Source organism: Sander lucioperca, chromosome 11 (genome assembly GCF_008315115.2).
Source record: "Sander lucioperca isolate FBNREF2018 chromosome 11, SLUC_FBN_1.2, whole genome shotgun sequence".
Classification (NCBI taxonomy): domain Eukaryota; kingdom Metazoa; phylum Chordata; class Actinopteri; order Perciformes; family Percidae; genus Sander; species Sander lucioperca.
This window is the reverse complement of record NC_050183.1, coordinates 35590133-35613125: the sequence shown is the minus strand read 5'-3', so window position 1 is coordinate 35613125 and position 22993 is coordinate 35590133. Positions and strand designations below refer to the sequence as shown.

Here is a 22993-nt window from a genome sequence, read left to right as displayed (position 1 = left end):
TCCATATCCACGACGTTCCATTTCTGGGATTGATCTGGTGATGCCGGAAATTCCGCCGGATGTCACTCTTTTCGGCCGGATGTCCGTTACCTTCCGCTTTCTTTGTGTTGTAATTTTAAACTCTGGTCGATTTATGATTATGGTTAACTGCTCCTCAGATCTCTGCAGGGTAAATCCAGACAGCTAGCTAGACTATCTGTCCAATCTGAGTTTTCTGTTGCACGATTAAAACAACCTTTGAGCGTACACACGTTCAACCAAAACAAAGACGATTGTGACTGGTTTAAAGAAATGCCAATAAACCAGAGTCAACGTTTTTCTCCCATCCCAGAATTCTGTGTGGACTAGCCAGACCCTCCTCCGCAGCGCTGTGGAGGAAGGTCTGGCAATGCGAGAATGCCTGAGAAGTTACAACAGGTCAGGATTATGCACACTGTCGACAGAATTACAGCAAGTGGACCAGGTGGCTGTTTAAGTGTGTGTATGCATGTGTTTGTGTGTTTATTTGACAGCTTTGCCTTTCTAGGCAGAAAATAGCAGGTGGTATTAGGCTATTGACTAAGCAGGGAAAATTATGCAAGTTGTTATGGTGACTAGTGATGTGCTAAGATTACTGTACAGTTATTCACTATGTAACACACTCAGCAGACACACTATCTTTTTAACTCAGTAGGAGGAAGGACATGCAGATTTCAGAGGCTTCCCCAAACTGTCACTTTCCATTCTCCCTCTCCTGGTCTCCACTTACTGTCAGCACACGTCTTTGAGTGAAAAGCTGAACAAAATGTTATTCTATCTGAAATGATGGTAAATACTCTGTGAAAATGTAAAAAAAATGTGGTGGTGGTCAATCAAATCAACAAACTGCAAAATTATACACAGGTAGCCTATTATCATAAAGCAGTTAAGCTTCCAAAATGGGAGTCGTGGGTGATAGTGTAAAAATTAAGCAAGTTACTTTCCTCTGTTTAATGTGTCTCTTTTGTTTCTCCTTTTTGGAAACGAGTAATCAAAAGTATTGGAGAGTGGTTGCATGAATCACTGGCACAATCTCCCCAGCTGTGTTTCCAAATAAGAAATTGGACTTGCATTAGCGGCTTTATTGACGCTTAAAGGATTGTTCTCCACCATTGGAAGAGAACATGTGCTGCCACAGTTTTGTTGTCTTTATGTTGTTTTTTTTGTACGTTTTGTCTTATTTTATTTGTATCAGATGCTAAGTACGTTGTTGTGTTCGGTTTCTTCATGTGTCCTTATATCTTGGAAAATAACAATTGCAATGAGCTTCATTATGCCTCTCTCTTTACATTTCTCTCACAGCTCCATTTATTTTTCTCTTTTTCTTCCCCTGTCTCTGAGGCCCATCAATTCCGTCCCTTGGTCACTATCTGTCACCGTCTGTGACGGTCTGGGCTGGCCATAGCTGATCTGCTGTGTCTCATTACCCTGCCAAGCTTGCCTCAGGACAGGTGTGTGGATTTTATGTGTGTGTGCTGTCAATTACCTCTTACAATATAGCTGGATGCTGGAGCAGTGAGTTACAATCAGTGACTGTACAAACACACCGCAGCAAACAGGCCCCTCAGGGTGTTTGGTTCTCGTCTGTCCCTCCTCAGCCACTGTTTCCTGCACCTTGCAACAATTCAGACTTTGTACACAGTGCTTGGCTGTGTGTTACTGCTGTCTGGTCTCGTCTCAAAGAAAAGCGTAATAAAAGCCAGGACAAATCTCTAAAACAACTTTCAACCAGAATTGGTCAGGTGTAGTTGAAGTTATAAACTATTTTTAAGCCTAGGTAAAACCTGTCTCTCACCCAAAGGATCCTCTTGTCATTGTTGTCCTTGAGAACATTTCTCTGAAAGATCCTTTTTGGGCCTTCACTCACAGTTTGAGATATCCCAAACTGATCTTCTTGATTAGTATTAAGTCCTATTAAGCCAATATGTTATTGATGTGCATCACCTATATTAAGCCAGATTAATTTCTCAATACTCACTTTTCACTTCGCCTTTATCTCAGGGACATTTTGCAGCACTTTGTCCAACAGGGATGATGTTGGTTAGAAACTGCATTAAAACATTTTATATGACATGAATATAGGAAGCCATTTCAGTAAGAGGAGTCAGTGACTCAGACATCTTCTTAAAGCAAACCTTATGCTGCATTCGTGTGTTGTCGGAATAAGATATTGTAACAGTAGCACAAGTGGAAAAAAAGAGTCATAAAGTCAGCGAACTGACTCAGTTTGCTAACATTAGCTAACATTAGCCACCATACGCTAATGGTCATACCAGACCAAGTGTCTGGAGCAGTTGAACCAGTGTTTTGGATTGAGAAAAGGTGTGTTTTACTACTAATGAATTCAACTTATTATTTGTCAGAGGGTGATTGTGTTATCTCTTCAAAAGTTACCTAGTCTCTCTTCCCTGTATTATTACTGTACACTTAGGCTGCACCAAGTGCAGTTCAAGTGTTTCAACTCTGCAGCTGTATTGAGTTTGAGTTTAGTTTATTTATGGAAGGGGACAGCGTAAATTAATAAAACACATGATTTCCCATGGGTTAAAAAAGCCAGAATTAGCCAAAAGGCTATTTTTCATCTGTAGTCCCCTGCCTTCGATGTTAAAAAAGGCTTTTTAAAATACAAAAAAACAAAAAAACAACACAAGCAAAACAAAACTTAGCATAAAGCGTCACAGAGACAGAAAACAACAAAGTACAACACATAACTTAGCACAAAACAAGACATAACAGAAAAACAGAAAGATATACAACAAGGCAAAACAACACGTATTATGTGTGCAAACACAAATGTCAGATTACAACCAAGTATTGGCAGATAATATACTGTATAAGTAATAATAATTACCAAACGCAAGGGAGAAAAAGACCTCTGAATTGCACATCGCAAATATATTTTCCCCTTTCCCACCAAACATTTGCGGCTGCATTTTTAGAGAGAATTCCCGATCAGAGATAAGAGAAAATAATTTGAGCATCACTGAAGAACACAGGGAAAAGTGGCAGGCGGGATGATTCAATCTCCGTTCAGTCTTCATCGTCTGTTTCTCTGTCACTCAGTGTTTTCTAACTCATCTCATTATTCAGGCTGGGAAACCACTCAGACACCATTCTGGCAAAAAGCCATTTTCAGTGTTTTTCTCTGCCCTGATTTCTTTCTCTAAATCTTGTCTTCAATAATGTAGGCCTTAGCACTTTTATTTATAATAACACTCCTGCATTGTAACATAAGGTCTAATATTTAAGAATTCAAAATTCCTGTAGTTAAAGGGGCTGTACTCGGCATTCAGAAAATAATTAGAGCAGCAAACCAATATTTGCTATATGTAAAGATATAGTGGAGTAATGGCATCTTGAGTCACACTCCCCTGTGTGTGAGTTGTAATCTGAGCTCCACTGTTAATAATATAATATAATATAAAATAATATAACATAATTGCTGTGCCGCATGCATGTGGCCGTGAAAAAACATAGGTATTTCACATATTGGGGAACGGTCTATGAGAGCCATGTGGCCCGCTGTTTTTTCTTTTAGTATTTCAAGTACAGCCCCTTTAATGACCAGAAGTCCAGTTTTCTGTGTTTCAGCTAACAGGACTGGAAAAGCTTCCTCTAATATGTGTTTTTGTGTGGCTGCTTATGAGGCACTTATTCAAAGATGTTATTCGATTTAAAAGAATGCCATTTTGAAAATCTATCTTTAAAATGTTTTTAAAAGAGCCCAAACTTCTTGAATGAGAGTTTGGACAGTGTCTGTGCCAGTGCTGCTTGCCAACTTGAGGAAAAAAAGTACCCTTATTTCAACTTGCCTTGGCCCTTATCCTATTCAGTATGTCTACAGAGAATTAAAACACTCATAAACGTCCTTTAAGTCTCTGCATGTGCAGCACTAATAATATCACTCTGTAGATACCAAATTAGAAGGAGACGAGGGCCTCAGGAACTAAACTAAAGGACGTGTTCAGGTTAGAGAGTGTGTATGCATGTATTAGAGTAAGAAACTCAGAGAGCGGGTGGAAGGCAGAGATAGAAGTGTGTGTGTCCTCTTTGTTGCCGCAGTGTATCTTAAATTGTACAGTGTAATTCCAGCAGTTTCAGGACAGCGCTGCAGCCTTGAAGAATTCACACTTTTCTCCATGCATGCTGCACTGCAGTTTCCATATTCGTCCACCTTAAACAGGCGCTGGCTGGAAAATGCTGCAGCAGAAGATGGATACAAGTTGGCGTCCACTCTCCCCTCTTATGATGAGACAGTCTGCTCTACAACATTAATCTTTGGCAACATATTTCTTCTCTTAGTTGCTGTCAGACTGGAGTTGGACAGGATGTCACTGTTTTCTGGTCCTCCCACAGCAGGACAGGACGCAGAGCATGGTGGTCGTTTATCTGTCCTCACCGTACGGAGACCCATCGTGTTCTTGCTGTGCATGATGTCACTGTGTTATGGTAATATTACCAGGGTGGTGGTCAGGGGTGTCAGTGTGACACGATGTGGGTCTTGCCACTGACCGGACACAAAGCTCTGCAGCACTGTAACACACCACAGGCAAGGGGCTATAAGGACAAAAATAGTTCTCAAGGAAATAAACTGCAGTAATCAGAGGAATATACACACTCTCAGATACAGGGGAACCAATTTCGGAGGTTACAAGCCCTCAAACACTATACACAAGCAGAGCTTTCAAAGAAATGTGAATGGGGACCTTAACGTTTTTTCTACTCAAAGAGAAAACACACAGTACGCAATCCATTGAGCAAAAGTGTGGGTGTTTATGTGTGTGTGCATACATTTGTGTGTGCATGTATGAGTTACTCTATGAGTCGCTGCCACCGCAGCGGTGTGATACGGTCTCCGTGTCAAATCTTCAGCTGGATGGTTTCCAAGCTCAGCACTGACACACTGACAGAGAGCAGGCTCATCACCTCCCTGGAGGAGGGGCTATTGTGTAGGGGCGAGACGCTGCTGACAAACATCCCATGACTCTTTTATGAACTTCACTCTGTTTTCCTCCGACTCTGCCGCTCGACACATTAAAGAGCAACGAGTAGCGGAATAACAATCATTTCTCAGGCTTTCCGGACTACAGTGTGAATGCAAACGCATCCGTAGATGCCTGCAGTCTACGCAGTAGTGAAAAAAACTGGTTGAATTTATGCGTTTCATGCACGTGCATGCATGAAGGCTACACAGTATGTTCACATTAAACACTGATGATGATGATGATGATCAGAGTGGTGAGGTATTAACCTGGGAGGCAAAGAGCCCGTCCTGTGAGCTGGGAACAGAGTTATTTATAAGCAGATTAATTATGCCAATGCATATGGTAATCAGTATGGTTGTGGTCTCATGTAGCGGGGGAGGAGGAGGAGGCTATAGACACAGAAGGAGGTCAAGCACCGCTACTGTGCAGGCGCTCTGCAGCTGACCTAGACCCCTGACCTTCCTGTGGAAGCTGGCTACTTAAAATAGGATCTGGGGTATTATTTATGAATACACGTGATCATAATGGGCATTTATGAACTTATGCTTGCTGCCAAGAGAGCCCAGTAAGTACAGATTTGTTGTTTTGCAGGTCAGAAGACGTCTGGAAGTCGAGGTTACAACTGTTAGGTCTGCGTGAAAAACGCAGCCCTCTCATTTATTTGAATGGAGCCAGTCCAGCGACGCAGCTTGGATCCCAACACACATAGCTTCGGCAAAACAATTCATTAACAGCAAAAAAGTTGAACCAGGCTCAACTTCTGCCCCCGCATTACGGCAAGGAACTGCATTGGCCAATCAAATACATGTAAGTGCACGTTCTTGGTAGATTCACGAGAATGGTGTATTTCTACAACCCATTCTCACGGCCACTTGGTCAGGACCTCTTGGCCTCTCTTCTTTAACGCACTGGGTACCCCTTTAAAATCCGTTTTGCACGGGCAGGGCATCCTCTGAGGAGGAAGTCAGGTGACGTAGTATAGACCCAATCACAATGTTTGTTTACAATAAATTCGGGGCCACATTCAGCCCCCGCAAAACGTAGCAACACATTTTTTTAAACTGAAAAGTGGGTACATTGAACACCCTGTTGTGCGCAAGCGCTCTGCCTTTTTATTACCACGAGTTTACATCCACGTCTCTGCTGATTGGGTATCACCTGTGACATGGCAAATAAACGAGAGAGACACACCCACCAGATGAAAGAAAACATATCTCAAAGCACGTTGCACACCGTTTCACACCGTTCCGAGGAAACATGTCGTTCAACATACATTTTAAAGACACTGAGCGAACAGGTGAAGAACAACTGGATATATTCTCATCTCATTTTATCTAAAACATGTTTAATGCTTTCATATGTCACCACTTTTACCAACATAACTAATTTACCTGTTGGGCCAACATCTAAAGAAAATGACACCACCCAAAGCTAGCTGTCAGACCGGCGGTGAGACGTTACTAGCGTAACTCTTTTCGTAATTTGGTTTATCAAAGACGCTAGCGAAGCAACACAGTACATAAAATATAGGTCGGACCTCCGTGTTTAACTCTATATCTTTAAACGTTACACTTACGGCTGAAAATGACAACAGAAAAAAACAGGTTTGCCGATTTCACATATCTCCGCAACTCAAATCAACGGCCAGTTGTCCCCGAAGTGATTGTTGTGTTAGCGGGACGTCACGTGATTCGGTTTATAAAGAGCGAAAAAAAGTCAGCATGTGGAGGAGGTCGGGGTGATGTATGTATGGGTCAAACACACTCAGGTCTTTTACCCAGGAGACCGCTGTTCATGTCCTGTGTGGTCAACGTTGACCTATTTTAACTTACGTACATAACTTAAGTTACATAACAAACGTAGTTTTTTTTTTCTAACCCAAATTACGATCTCTTCCTAATCTTTTTTGTGTAAATTTCCAACATTAACCCGGACTAGCCTGCGCTAAGGGGTACTCAGTGTGTTAAAAAGTGAAGGAAAGAGGTCCTGACCAAGCATCTGAATGTGAGTTAAATGGTAAATGGACTGCATTTACAGTGTATAGTGCTTTTCTAGTCTAAGTGACCACTGAAAGCACTTTACAACACAAGCCGGCATTCACCCAGTCACAAACACATACACACACAAGTGGCAGAGGCTGCCATACAAGGTGGCACCTTGTATGGCAGCCACCTTGCTCATCAGGAGCAATGAACATTCACATGCACACACACATACACACAGACATCAGGAGCAATTAGGGGCTCAGTATCTTGCCCAAGCCCACTTTGACAAGTAGACTGCGGGGGCCAGAGATCTAACTACTTTTTCTTCAAGGTTCAAGTTTAGTTTAGTTTGGATATGAGACTTGTTATACGATGATCTGTCTCCCTGTATTTTGCTTTGCCTATCTTACCTTTCCAAAAAAAATATATTTCTATTTCTTTTTTTTACTATTTGCATTTGTATTCTATGGGTTTTCATCTATATTGATTGTCTTATTTTAAGGATATTTTGTTATAATAGCTGATGTGGTTATTGTGTTTGAGAATTGAGTAATATACTCAGTGCCGCAGCGTGCGGAACTCAACCTTCTCTTTCACAGGATCTGCTTTTTCTACGCACTCAATATTTACTTAAGAAATATAGACATTACAATGAATTGTTGAAACAATGGTTATACTGTATGAAATGGACATCTTATAAACTCAACCACATTCTAAAGACGACTGCTTTTACTGGAAGCCTGTGATGTAAGACTTTTTAGGCCCCTCCTCTAACAGCGAAGCTCAAGTACCTCGCCGTTTAGCCAGCTAAACGCATCATACAGGGTTTGGCTAAGACTAAGAATAGCTGACCTTTTCTCCGTCACATCCACTAGGGCTGTATAACACACGCCTTCTGATTCTGCTCCTCTCAAATATGGCATTAGTCAGATTACCACCATCCTCCTTTCCATCATTTCTCCAAATGATCCCATCTTCCTCTGGCGGAGGATGAGTGCAGAGAGAGAGTGAAGGTCAGATAGCAACAGCTCTCTCTCTCTCTCTCTCTCTCTCTCTCCTCTTCCCTCTATCACTCTCCTTATCAGTCTTCCTCTCTTTATCACCTCCCACTTTTCATTCCCACTCGGGCATGTTTATCAGCAGCCTTTATCACTCCATTTCCCTCTTCTTTTTCTACGTCCTTCCATTTCTCTCTTCCGTTTTGCTCTGTCATCTTCACACTCTCTTTTCCAATTTTATTCTCGCTCGCATAATGGTTGGACGCAAACACACACACACACACACACACACACACACACACACACACCTGAGCTAACTCTCCTCTGTGCCTCAGGTGATCACATCACAAACACGCCCACACAAACATCACATCAATCTTTCGTCGTTTTTTTAAGCTTACACCACGAAATGCACAGAGACATAAAAACATATACAGGCAACGCTACACAAGTGGGCCAGTTGAATTTGATATGCTCCTGCGCACCAGATGGGTCTGAATCGCTCCAGCTGATAAATAATGCATCGTCTACCTGTATTAAATTGAATCAATGCCACATTGTCATAAGGAGTGTTTTAATGGATTTGTGTGACAGATCTGGGGCACAGACGATTGGTAACTCCTTTGTACTCTGCCTTTTTTTTATCTTCTCCCACTCTGTATCTCTCTGTTGCAAAGTCCATCTTAATCTGTTTGTCCAATTCTCCAGCCCTTTCTGTCTTATCTCATCTTTTTGTCCTCTATTCTTTTTGTCACGCCATGTCAGTCGGTCCCTCGTCTCATCTCATCTCTCAAATGATCTAAGATTCACTTTCATTAAGGATAAATCAAGTTCGATTGGTGCAATAACCTCTCATTCTTCCTGCCTCTGAAGCCGTGGACCTCTGTTTCTCTCGCTCTTTGTATGAATATTTAACTCTTGCCCCGTGCGTGGCCCTCTCCTTGGCTCTTTGCCTCGGGTTTGTGAGCTGTCCAGGGCACCGACGAGCAGCCAGAAACTACTTTCCTCAAACACTGGAGCCATAACACCACCAACTCTGCCAGCCCAGGAGAAGCCACTTACATTCTGTGTATTTAGCTGAGGCCCTTGTCAAAATCGACCTACAGTCAGTACGGTGGGTCGTTCGACAGGCTGAAATTTTATTATGACAAGAGAGGAAATGTAGATATATTCCCTGAGTAAGGAGAATTGATGATAGCGAATAATAAGGTGTTCAGTGCCGAAAGGTCAGAGTGTTTGGAGGACAGATACGGAGTAGAGAAAATAATGTTAAACTTTAACTCTAAAATACCATCATCACATTAAACATGGCACATGGGGCGCCCGGATAGCTCAGTTGGTAGCGCGGGCGCCCATATATAGAGGTTTACTCCTCGACGCAGCGGACCGGGATTCAACTCCCGACCTTCAGCCCTTTGCTGCATGTCATTCCCCCTCTCTCTCCCCTTTCATGTCTTCAGCTGTCCTGTCAAAATAAAGGCCAAAAATGCCCAAAAAAATAATCTTAAACATGGCATATGAGGCTGAATGCCAACCAGTAGCAATTTATCCACAAGGAGCGCTGACAATTAGAATCATTCACATGCAGTGATGGACTGGGATCAAAAAACAACCCTGGCATTTGCAACACACCAGCCCTATTTTTATCAATAACCTAGCTTGGAAATTAGTAATTCTGCCTTCTGAGTGTATCTTTCCACGCACTTTGCCGCAGTACAATCTTGAATATTTGTGGCTGCATGCATAAAATAACTTATCAAAATTAACCAAAGACAATTTTTCAGTAGTTTTTTTAGTAATTTTTCAGCATTTGCCCAAATTCCAGATGGCCAGTCCGTCACATGAGAGTATTCAAAACGACATGAGACAATTGACCAAAATCTAAAGAAGCCAAATCATCTGCATCTGAACAAACTGCAACATGCTAAAAAGCAAAATTATTTCATATGTTGAGGGATTTGGTCAAATCTTGACAAGATGTGCCAAAACACAGACAACCAGTACTGACAAATATTAAAAATATATAATTTTCCTTTTTATTCATTCCTTTAATAAGTAAAGCTGCATTATTGTTATTACTGTTGCCATTTGGGTGCAGAACTCAACGCAAACAAGCTACAAATCTCCCACGTTTGACATATTATGGCCTTGTAAATTTGATATGTAACATGTTAGCTATTGCATACAACTATTGCATATGATACAAAGTGTCCAGCAGGCACTAAGCAACGTTATCATTCATTTGGAGTCATGTTTCTGGCCACCTGGCAAATGCAAGTATAATATTCACTCTCTTTTAGCTCTGTTTTTGTTCTCCAACAACTCCTGAGGGCATTATCTGGCTCTTTAGCTGCTAAATGTTCCACTATGTTCACCTGCTAGTGTCTAACTGTGCTTCTGTCTGCTATTTAGGTGCTGAGACGGTAGTGTTCCGTGGATTTTAAGAGTGTTTCCCCTGACAACAGCTGCCTGCTGCTGAGGCAGAAAACAGCGCTGTGAGACTGGTGAGAGAACTAATAAAGTTGCAGCCTGACGGCTTTTTACAATATGGGACATTTAATTTTCATTGTCTTTGTTACGACCTTTAGTTTATGTCTAGGGGAACTCAGGGAGTAACATAAAAGGTTGACCAAAACATCAATGAACCAACAGCTTATAAATGCCGACCTAAAACACACGGAGAGGAAGCGCTCTTCCAGAAAGAGGCCAGAGTAAAGTCAGGGGACATAACAATCTTTTTATAACTTTACTGTTTCACAATGACATTTCTTACTAACATATTGAACTTGAAGATCCATTTGGGACAGTCTAGGAATAAAAAAAATATCCAACCAGTGCACCGAGAAGCACTGACCTCCACCAGCTCAGACAGAACTTACTGAATGCCATTTAAAATATTCTGTCTTTGATGTTTCTGCACTTTCTCATGTTCACTCTGTCTTTCTATTGCTTTCTCACTTTCTTTCTTTCTTTCTTTTTGTTGTCTTTATTTCTTTTGAACAGACACAACTTAAATGCACCTGCTAACCTCGCTGCTTTACTGAAACCACACTTTGACTTTGAAGGCTGCCTGAGTCAAGCCATGTCAACCTTTCTCACACGCCAGACAAAGAGAAACGGAGTGATCCTAAGCACCAGCAAACACACGGAAATGTAACGACATTCAAACTGGAACTCAAACAAATCAGTAGATTTTTTTTCCAGAAGTAAGCAATGTGCTTATTAAAACATAGACAATCACCAGCAATATTAATGGGTCGTGAATGAGTTACTGTGTAAAGACATTGCAAAAACACACACACACACACACACACACTTGCATGCACCTGATTCATTTTCAAACTGATAGCTAACGACAGCTGGAATCTCTGTACAGTAGACTCACAGCCCTGCAGTCAGATTGGAGGGCATTCATGACCACAGGAACACACTGCATGTTCTCTCTCTCACTACAAACACAAATACACACACACACACACACACACACACACACACACACACGCTCACTTTACCCCATTTACTCTGTTAAACTGGTAATTGGAGTTGTTTATGAGTGCCATATCGATACGTGATTTGTAAGTCTGAAAGACGGTGTGTGTGTTACAGTGATGTGCATTCCTGACAGATTACAGTCCAAACTCCTCTGGTCACATTTATAACTTTTAAAAGATATTGTGATGGTAAAGCCAGCTGGGATTTCATAGTTATACTAGCTGGGATTCAAACCAGGACAAGGCAAACAATAGCTCAGCTGTGGGTGTGTTGTGTCACTTACAATTCAAAAGCCCTTCTGTCAGAATATTTGTTCAGATTTGTTTTTGCAGAAATGTGTTTGTGTAAGGACTGGGCTTTTGGTGGGATGAATAGCAGAGCAGAGTGTGCACAGTAAGTGTGTGTGAGTGCCAGTTCTTGAGCGTGCTTCACTCGGTGTGAAAGTGATGGTGGATAACAACTTCAGCGAGCTGCTGTCTTCAAGTGGCCTTCCTCTCAAGCTCCTTGTCTCTTCCCACAGACCCCGGCCTCAGGGTCTCCCCTGACCTGCATCACACACTGACTCACACACACACTTAACAGGAGTGAGTCACTTGCGCGCACACACATACACACACACACACACACACACACACACACACAAACTAAACATGTACATGCTGTCCTTAATAGGAGCATGGCAGTCCAGCTTTTTTTGAGCACCATCAATAACCACCAGGACTGAAGGGCCAAAGCATACGGCGGTGGGACCACATGCCAGAACAACTATCAGTCACCCTGACTGCCTCTATGCTCAATGGTGTGTGTGTGTGTGTGTGTGTGTGTGTGTGTGTGTGTGTGTGTGTGTGCAGATAGGAGAGGCTAGCCAGAAAGAAGAAAACTGGTACAAAATGACACAATCATCCTTTTGCTGGAATTTCCCATTTTTTTGGGATCAATAAAAATCTATCTATCTTCAGCATTATCTCTGCCTCCAGGACCAGAAAACAAGGCAATGCATTACAGTAAGATCACTATAGGATGTTCTGACCGCTACAATAAGCAAGGCCACATTGTTTCAAAGACATGACCGGGCTCACCTGCTGATGTGATTTCTTGGGTCACTCTAATTCAATCCGCCGCTGTGTAAGGATGGACAGATAACGTAGGTGGCTGTTGCTTTCCAAGTAAGCGTAACACAAGTCCGCTGATTTGTTGGAGTAAACTTGAGACATTACTAAGATGTGAAGGGCAGTTTGAAGGGATTGCAACGAAGTCTTCAGATTGCTCTGACTCTGAGGTCAAACCATTAGCTCTGGAGTGTGTTTGCATGTGTGTGTGTGTGTGTGTGTGTGTGTGTGTGTGTGTGTGTGTGTGTGTGTCTGTGTGTGCGTACACATCCACAGAACAAAGGGAGATAAAGAGTGAATTAAGTGGCCCACCATCAGGGACTAAATTGACCAGGCGCCCACAATCAAATTATCTAAATGAGCTGATGTGACAATAACAAATGATGAGACCTTGGAGTGTCTTTGACTCGTATTCTTAGCAGAGAAACAGTTTGTTTTCTGGCCAGAATGAGGATCCCTCTTCCAGATCCAAACTAACAAGAGACCACCTGCTAGAGATCAGACTGCTGCCACCTGAACAGTGACGTGGCATTGGGCTTACAGGCCACATTTTGGTAAAGGATCGATGTCGGCAGGATATGTTTCGCTCGCATATGATATTGTTTTTTTTACAGTTTAGATCACTGTGAATGTTATGTGTGTATGTTTAGAGATTGACAACTATGTACTGACTTCTTTCAGACTCTTTCCATCCTCACCTTGGAACTTAAAGCCCTCGATCTGCACCCAGAGGCAGAGGTCTTCCGTGTCACAGTCGCAGCTCCAGGGGTTGCCGCTGAGCCCCAACGACCGGAGAGAAGGCAGGGCGATCAGGCTGCTGATGTTGAGGGCCGTCAGGTTGTTCCGGCTCACATCCAACACCTGCAGAGCCATGTTCTCCGAGAAGGCATCCGGGTGGATCTCCCCCAGACTCGGGTTATCCGTCAGCCGAAGCATCACCAGAGACGCCAGGGGCCCGAAAGTCCGGTCCTCGATCTGCAGCAGGGTGTTGAACGACAGGTCCAGGTAGGCGAGTTTCCGCAAATTCCCGAAGGTGGACTCGGAGATCTCGGTCAGAGAGTTGTTGCTGCAGTCCAGATAGACCAGATCGGACAGGTAGTTGAGCTGAAGCGCCGGAAGTTCCCCAATGCGGTTGTTGGAGATGATGAGCTGCCGTGTAGCCAGGGGCAGGTCATTGGGGAACATGGTGAGCTCCTGCCCGGCGCACTGGACCACCAGCTGGTCGTCGCACACGCATCTGTCGGGGCAGCCGGCTGTTAGAGCCGGGGAAGGGGTCACCCCCATCACGAAGATAAAGAGGAAGAGGAGCCGGAGGGACTGGGCGCTGGGCTCGGGCAAGAGACGCATGACGAGGCCGCCCAGAGCGTCATGAACTCGGGTTGAGCTGGACCAGGACTCCCCGGCGCTTTCCGGGCATCCTGCATGGGTCTGAGGAGCTGTGACAGAGGCGAGATGGCTGCTCTGAGTGTCTGGCTGTCGCTGCCTACAAGCCTGGCTGCTGTTTGTATCCAGCCTCTCTTTCTCTTTCAGAAAGACTATCGGTCAGTCACTCACACGCACTCTGGCGCGCAACGAACGTCGCCACAAGACATCATTTCAGAAGGTGACCGAGAAACGCTTATCGCTCTGTGGGTGAGAATCGCCCAGCTTACCGGACTTTGTCCCGCATGAGAAGACCCCAGAACCACTGGATGCTGTCGATCACCCCCTCGGTGACTCATCTTTGTGAATTAGTTGTCGCCAGCAGAGTGCATTGTTTATTTAGTTTCTAAACAAATGCCGTGACCTGCGCACAATTCCTGAATCCTGGATGTAGACTCCCCGCGGAAACGCGCCGCGCTCACATGTGTCCTTGACTGTTGTTTGTCCGAGTGTGTGTGGGTCTGTCTGTCGTACAACGCTATCCAGCAGACAAGTCGGGGTTTTCTCAGGAGCGCGATGGAAAGCGCGTCCTTCCACTGCGCTCACACCGCTCTGTATGGCTCTCCGCTGCGCTGTGGTGAGACTCTTTCCCTCTGCGCTCCCTCTCTCTCTGCTCTCTGCCTCTCCATGCGCGCACACTGCAGCTCTGCACACACACACACACACACACACACACACACACTACAAGTAGGCTATTTTTGTTGCGTGTGAGTTGGCAATGGTGCGATTGCAATGGTGACGTCACCAGGTGTTTCTGAGAAAATCAGACGTCCAGAGTGCAGAAACTCAAAGTAATGAGAGGACTCTCTCTCTCTCTCTCTCTCTCTCTCTCTCTCTCTCTTTCTTTCTGTGTGTGTGTGTGTGTGTGTGTATGAAAGCACCCTCTTAGCCACACACAGATTTACCAGGCCTTATCTCATGTGGTCCAGTGGCTAATTTCTCCTCACTCTGTCCCCCAGTGGCTTGTTGACAACATAATGCATTCAAATTGGATTGTGTGTACTCAGTTGTTTTTTTGTTGCATACTCAAATTTTAATTTCAGAAGTGACACATACAGCAGTCCACATTATTGTGCATCACCTTTTCTTGTCTGAACATTGGACGCTGACGTTGACAGCCGCTATGCTGCCAACATTTATTAGTGTCATTCAGTGGAACAGTAGCAGTTACAGCACTTCGGATTAAGATGACAGATGAAATTAAGACGTATTATATCTTAATGCCAAGTGGTGTGATAGTTGCCATAGATTTGCCATGCCCTTATGTTCCTATGATGGTCAGAAATAGGAAAGAAATCATGAATGATTAGGTATAAAGTAATTAGTAAAGAGATTAAAATATTCCCTCTGAGCATAATTACTGATCATTTATCACCAGGTACTCTTTTTGGAGGCAATATAGGTGCATTTCAAGCCTGCTTTCTTTAAGGGTGTCTCCATAGAGGTCATTCATCTTTCAGTGCCAACCATTTTTTCCCAGATGTTATGAAATTCAGATTTATAGGAAAAGCTTGACATATTGGGCGATACATTTCTTCGCTTCCTTTATCTTATCTTAGCATAAAGACCAGCACATCTAAACTAACTAATTACCACGTTATATCTCATGTATTTAATTGGTACAAAAATTGAAGTAAACTAAATGACAAAATGCTGCTTTACGGGGTTATGTGAGGATTTCTTGGCTAATGGTTTACCTGTTTCCAGTCTTTTTGCTTAGCTAAGCTCATCGGCTGCTGGATCCAGCTAAATATTTACTGTGCAGATATGAGAGTGATATTAATCTTTCACCTCTTGGCAAGAAAGCCAATAAGAGAGTATTTCCCAAAATGTCAAACTATTCCTTTGAAGTGGCCTAGTGGTTTCCAACCAGGGCTCAATACTCTAAGTTAGTCTGGCTATCACCAGACCAAGCTCAATCTTTTAAGACTGGGGAGTCTGCTCTGTATTTTCTACTGCACAAGAGGCGTGATCAACGGGCATAGTTCAAATGACTCTGTACGCAATTGGATAGTCCTTCAACCAATCAGACCAACGATCCGGGTGACTGCAAAATATTCTCGGGAAGGAACTTGTTTTGGTGGAACGTGTACGTTCAAAAGTTGTTTTAGTCGTGCAACAGAAAACTCAGCTTGGACAGATAGTCTAGCTAGTTGTCTCAATTTACCCTGCAGAGATCTGAGGAGCAGTTAGTCCTCATAAATCGACCAGAGTTTAAAATTCCAACACAAAGAAAGCTTAAAGCTACATTGTGTAAGAATTTCTCCCATCTAGCATGAAATTGTATATGACAACCAACTGAATATTACTTTCTAGCCCCTCCCATTCCGAGCGCATTTTAACTCCTACGGTGGCCGTATTATTCCAAGAAGCACGACTTCGTCCGTGAGTGTTCCTTCCAGTGTAATAATAGTTTTACGTTATTTTGGTACCATTTCATTGCTAACATCAGCTATCAGGTTCCCAAACATATGCAAGCGTTGGTAAAGTATCAGTGCTATCGTTATTCTGTATATTGTACGAGATTGTAAGGCAATGTTTACAGTGTAGGAGAGAAGCAACGGAGGTTTGTGTTTTTATATATTTCTCTGAGCAGTATGAACAATCATGTCAATGAAACTTAAATTAGCTCTTAGTATCTCCATCGTTTACACGCAGCTGTTCTAGCTGTAGCTAGTCTGTGTTACAACTCCATTACGTGAGTTGTCTGCCAGGGAAATTACGACACATATGATTACGTTTATGTTACAAGGTAGATAATCCTTTTTCATCATTGACGCGAGGAAAAGTATTCTAGACGTCGTTCTAGCGTTATGCACGACCATGCTATAGTTAGCCAAGCAACTATAAAACTTTGAATTTACACAAATAGGCAGAATTACCTGTCGAGAAGAAAGCAGGCAACTTCGGTGTCCCTTTTAAAATCCTTGCTCCTTATGAGCTCTTTCCATCTTGGAAAAGCCACTCCAATATTAACTTTGGTCTTGTTGCTTTGCCTGTCGCGTTGTCGTTTTAATTCTCTTTTTAACTTCCTTGGCGACTCCGTTATCTTTTCCCCCCTGCCTGGCATTCGCCACGGTGCCACTGAGTTTATAAGCGCGAAAGGCGGAGGTATGGCCCTCTTTGGCTAATCTCTTTGGCTAATATATAATATTTTAAAGATGGAGGCGCAACATGGCAGCCGTCATTCGAGTGACTCGCTCGTATGTATTCTGATTGATTCTGAATGGCAGAGACGCGTAGGAGAATACTTTGATTAGTTGGTGGGAGTAATTACACATGAATGAGCACATATTTGTGAAAGAACAAAGGGTTTTTTGCTAAGAATCAACTCAAAAAAATGACACAATGGAGCTTTAAGGTAACGGACATCCGGCCGAAAAGAGGGACATCCGGCGGAATTTCCGGAACAATCCAGGAAGTGGAACGTCGTGGATGTAGACTATAGGACAAGTAACCACAGTGTAAGCTAATAATATGAAACCTTAAAACCTTTTTTAACAACACTAAGAGTCTACAGCCATGGCACAGTGGTGCTTTGAGCTGAATGCTAATGTCATCAGCATGCTAACATGCTCACAATTACATGCTGATGTTTAGCAGGTGTAATGTTTACCGTGTTCACCATCTTAGTGTAGCATGTTAGCATGCCAACATTTTGTAACTATTACCTTGAAACACAAAGTACAGCTGATGGGAATGTCATTAGTTTTCCAGGTGATCTGATGGTGGTGCTAGACGAAAAGATCCCCTGGATCACAAAAGTTAATACAAATCATCCTAAGGGGGACATGAAGGGCTGTACCAAATGTCATGGCAACCCACGTAATAGTGGTTGAGATATTTCAGTAGACGGACCGACAGACAGGCATTAGCCTACCATCCTTACATAAAACTGTGAGAACATTACTGCTTTTACACTGACAGCCCTTTGTACAGCTTTTCATATAATTTCAGAGCTGCTGTGGTCAGGCATGGACATCTATCTTCAGTTTGATGCATCATTATTGAAGAAAAGCTCTACGGAGTACAGAGCAGCCTGGAGGAAAATGAGCTTATTTTGATCAGTGTCGCTTTCTGTTGGCCTGTCTGCTCTCTCTGTCATGGGTTTGCTGTCTAAATGGCCCTGCTGGATCGTATTCACGGATAACTGCCACGGCAAAGCCTGGCGATCAGAATCATTAATGTAACTTTCCTCCCTGACTGCTCTAAACGGTGTCAGCTTCCAGAGATGCGTGTGTATATCCATGTGCACACGTGTGTGACTTTATACCGTTGTGTGTGTCACGAATAGCCTATACATTACGTTATTTTTTGCATTAGAGGTCTTGTGTTGTATGTGCAGTACATGGGTAGCCTGTGTTATACTTGTCTTGTGTTCCCTGCCTTTGTGACAGTGTTCTCATGAGTGTGTGTGCATGTGAGAGTGGGCCACATCTTTATTTTTTAATAAGGGTGCACGCAGTGTCGGCTGTCAACCGCCAGACAGCCGGCCTGATCCCCAACCTGAGGGGAGGGCCACCTCCTGTGCCATCAGAGGTGTCACTCACCTTCGCTTCACACCCATCACATTGCATCGTTTAGCTTCTCTTCAAAGACATCCCTGGACTAAATAATGACAAGTAGAGTTTTTTCTCTGTCCCTTTCTCTTCTTCTTCCATGTGTAGCTATAACTTCTCTTTCCGTTTCTCTCCCTGTGGCTCAGTATAGTCGTAACTCTTCTCCCATCTGGCTCCGCTATCTATCCACTAAGTCCGAGGCTCTTTTTTCTCAGCACGTAAACTCCATCATTCTAATGTAATTGAACCAAGAGTACGATCCTCTATCAGTCACCCTGACTGCCTCTATACTCAATGGTGTGTGTGTGTGTGTGTGTGTGTGTGTGTGTGTTTGTGTGTGTGAATTGGACGTTTTATTTATTGCCTATAATGCTACAGTATTGCTATAAAGAAAACTGATCTGAAATTGGTTGAAAATAGGATAATGTTTCTTTTGTGAAGTGCTGTGCATTTGGAATTTACTTTAAACATAACTCCACATAACATGGAATTATCTTTTTAAAGATTATGTTTTGGGCATTTTTAGGCCTTTATTGACAGGACAGTTGAAGAAATGAAAGGGGAGAGAGAGGGGGAACGACATGCAGCAAAGGGCCGCAGGTCGGAGTTGAACCCAGGCCCGCTGCATCGAGGAGTAAACCTCTATATATGGGCGCCCGCTCTACCAACTGAGCTATCCGGGCGGGAGTTGGGTTGAGAACCGGAGGGTCGCTGGTCCAAGTATGAACCAAAGTACGGAGTGTGGATTGGTAGCTGGAGAGATGCCAGTTCACCTCCTGGGCATTGCCAAGGTGTTCTTGAGCAAGGCACCGTACCCCCCCCAACCAGTACGCTGGTCCAGCACTGTCAGCCCATTTACTCTATTATATAATATTTACTATTAACATCTCTCTATTTGTGCATGAATAGGTTCTGAGCATGTGTGTGTATTTCAGGCCTGTGTGTAGTGATGTGAATTGTAATTTCCCCACTGGGGATCAATAAAAAGAAAATGTGTTCATCTCTTAATATTTTATGACTTTTATGAGCTTTAATCCAACTCATTCCTACTGAAGACGTACCTCTTTAAAAATGGAAAACATATATTTGAATTTCTGAAGAAGGCTTAATGGTTTCCTAAAACATCTGTACTGGACACTGTAGTAAACGCTTTTAGTAAACATTACTCAAACAGGAATAAATAGTACATTTTTGGGGACTATTTTTTGATGTGGATGAATACACATTTGGAGCTCTAGAGAGTATTTACGGCAGCAGGACGATGTATGTCAAAATAAACTACAGTGCCCCTATTCATTGTAATGAAGAAACAAGTCCACTAGTATAGTGCAACAGTGTGGCCCACTGATGTGTATTTTGCCATACTGTGGCACGCCTCTAGAGATGGTAATGGTAATTTAGCTGTACTTTGTGTTTTGTGCTAATTAGAAATCAGCATTAAGATGGTGAACATGGTCAACATTATAACTGCTTAAACATCAGCAGGTTAGCTTTGTCATCATAAGCAAATTAGCATGCCAACTTTATCTCAATGCACTGCTGCGCAGAGGCGGTGCCAGGGAGGGGCTAGGGGGTGCTGTAGCTACCCCTAGGATTGCCATAGCACCCCCTTAGCACCCCCAAGAAATTGCTGTGGTTGATTTATAAATAAACAAAAAATCGTTAATGTGTAAATAGTATAATTTATATTTGAAAAATGAATAAATACATTAATAAAAACAAACCGATTATTTTTAGGCTAAAAAACACAGGTGATCGTATTCGGCCAAAGGGTGCAGCACACATTGAACTTTTGACCCTACTTCCACAGTAACGTATTCACAAAGAAGAAGAAGAGCTCAATATTTGGAGCGGTTAGGATTAGAGAAGTGAGTCTAACGCTAGCAATGGATAGTTTCTTACTCCCTAAACGTCAAGGTGTGGAGATTTTATCAAAATCTGTAAATGAGACTGAAAGATATGGTGAACTTGTCACCAACCGGGACAAAGAAAAGCGGCGGGAGGAAGGTGATCTGACCACGGCTGTGATTGCTGCTGAGGATGCTTAATGTCACCCTGCTGTACATGACATTAGACCAGGGGATCGCACAGCCAGGCCACAGTGGGTGAGTCAGATGATAGGGGTCCATGCAAGAACTTTACTCTTATCTCTGTCTCGTAGAAGAGCATTACAGTGAACATGTGTTTTACAGAAATGTGAATAAATGGATCACCGAATCTAAAGTTATACAGCGCACTGGACATCGGTTTATTTTTAGCCCAGAAAACGTGTTCGCCCTCAGTGGCTTATTTAGATTAAGTCACTACAGATATGACTACATTATTTTGACCATACGTGCAAGTGTGAAAACTGTGTGAGGATACATACGCGTGTGTGTTTATGTTTGTGCTTGGCTATGGGTGGTGTATTTGGCCTGCTGCAATAATCTTCTGAGCCACTGTATGAGAGCTGCAGTAATGATTGTTTGAACCCGGCTTGTTGGCTGGTATTTGAAATATGTTTGGTGGGCTAATCAGAGTTCTATGGTGCTGTTGTATCGGCAACTTTAAAGCCATCTCTCTCGTTCGCTCGCTCGCTTAGTAAACCGCGGCGGAGGTGGGGGGGGATCTGCGCGAGTGTGTGGAACGTTAGCCTATTTGTGTCAAGGGAAACTCAAAATTTCAGAGCACCCTCAATGAATCGTCCAGCAAACCCTAAAGCACCAGCAAAAGAACATCTCTGGCGCCGCCACTGCCGCTGCGCCAGAGTACAGCCTCACAGAGTAGGCTGTACACTCTTAGACTGTTGCTAGTTTTGGACAACAAAAAAAGAATCTATGGCACAGAGAAATAAGCTAAATCGGACTTAGTGAAATTTAGTTAGTAGGACAAGAACAATTTTTTTAAAAAGCACTAGGCGAGGATGACTGTTGGTTCTGCTGTATCAGCAGAGCTAATTTGCACGTTAGTGGAGTAAAAGACAAGGTTGGTAATGTTGAAAAGCTAGCAAGATTTGAAAGTAGCATCTCCCCGAGGCTCCATCTAACCCCTCCCCCTGCCCTCGGGGCTCCGCCTAGCTGTTTCTGCAACCTTTTTAGTCGCCGCTTTTCCAGCTTCCGTCTTTCTTTTCTTTGCCTGTTTAGCAGGGTGGACGGATGCAAGTAACGCGGTACGTGCAGCGGGGGGCAAGGAGGCATTTCACTGGTTCTTTCCAAGCAGGCTGCGTTTTTACAGGATTACAGCAACTACAGATGACAGATCTTTTTCACTCCTTTTTCAGAGCCCATAACTTATGTATTGCTGTCGTCAAGAGCACAAGTTCATGAATGTGGAATGGAGCTCAAGACAGAAACTACTTTATGCGTTAGTGTTACAGTATGTCTGTGTGATAAAATGTCAGACACAAAGGTCAAACACACTGTACATGCCCTGAGCACATCACTGTGCTGTCTTGCTCATGACAGACAGCTCCGGTAACAGGATGCCACTCACTCCCTCTGACTCATGGCCTTGTGCCCCCATCACCATGCCCAAACTCAACCCCGGGCTTTGATGAGGCTGCGGCACTCTACACTCTGTCTCCTGCTCATGTCACCTCCAGCTTGTGATGGGAGGAGAGGAACCATTTGCTAGAAAATGATAGTGGGGAAAGTTCATGTCTTTTGGACTACAGTAGTCTGTCACTGACACTGTGAGCTGGTAATGAAGAAATCAGCCCATAGTGAAAAGACATGAGTGGTGACTGCACTGGCAAGTAAAGGGAGCAGAGGAGCAACAAGACAGAGTAAAGCCCCCTGCACACTGCCTGCGTGGCATGAGCGTGTCAGCTGTGTGGCGTGTCCGTTTTTATTTTGGCTCCCATGTTAACAGGTTAGAGGTTGCACACTGCCTGCGTGACACGCATGTCAATGCCAAAAACGCGTGCATGCTAGAAATAGGACCGGCGCCTATTTTTCACACGACACGCAAGCGTGTTGGAAGCGTTTCCAGGCAAAATAGAATATGAAAAGATGTTTATATGTCATTTTGACACAAATACATTTAATAAATGACATTTTGATGTTTGAAAGTCTCTAGGTTTTGACATAAATGCAGATATAAATGTAATTTTAATTATAATAAATAATTATTGATTTTCAAATATTGCACCTTTTAATATAGAATGAAATATTCTGTAACCTATTTTGCCGTCAATACTGCCGATGTCTTTGCTGTAATCAAATCAGTATATATTTATGTTTATGGGAAACATACATGTGTACAGACAAGGCTAGCAGCAGTAGCGCCGCGTCAGACATGTTTCTGGTGTGCAAAGACATAGAAAACGCCAAGCAGCTGCCACGCAACTGACACGCAACAGAAACGGCACACTCACGCCATGCAGCAAGTGTGCAGGGGGCCTAAAGGCTTCTCCAATCTACCCTCTGATACGATACTGACCCCTGC

The 22993-nt window shown here is 43.2% G+C and overlaps 1 protein-coding gene across 1 annotated transcript in view; it reads right to left on the bottom strand.

The window, feature by feature from the left end:
• The window catches only part of LOC116063238 (leucine-rich repeat-containing protein 52-like), a 21519-nt gene extending 6920 nt beyond the window's left edge, over positions 1-14599 (bottom strand). The window contains exon 1 of the mRNA XM_031318106.2: positions 13286-14599. Coding sequence (XP_031173966.1) covers positions 13286-13934 — 649 coding nt within the window. The 5' untranslated portion in view covers positions 13935-14599. The remainder of the gene's footprint in view (positions 1-13285) is intronic.
• Between the last annotated feature and the right edge of the window lie 8394 nt (positions 14600-22993).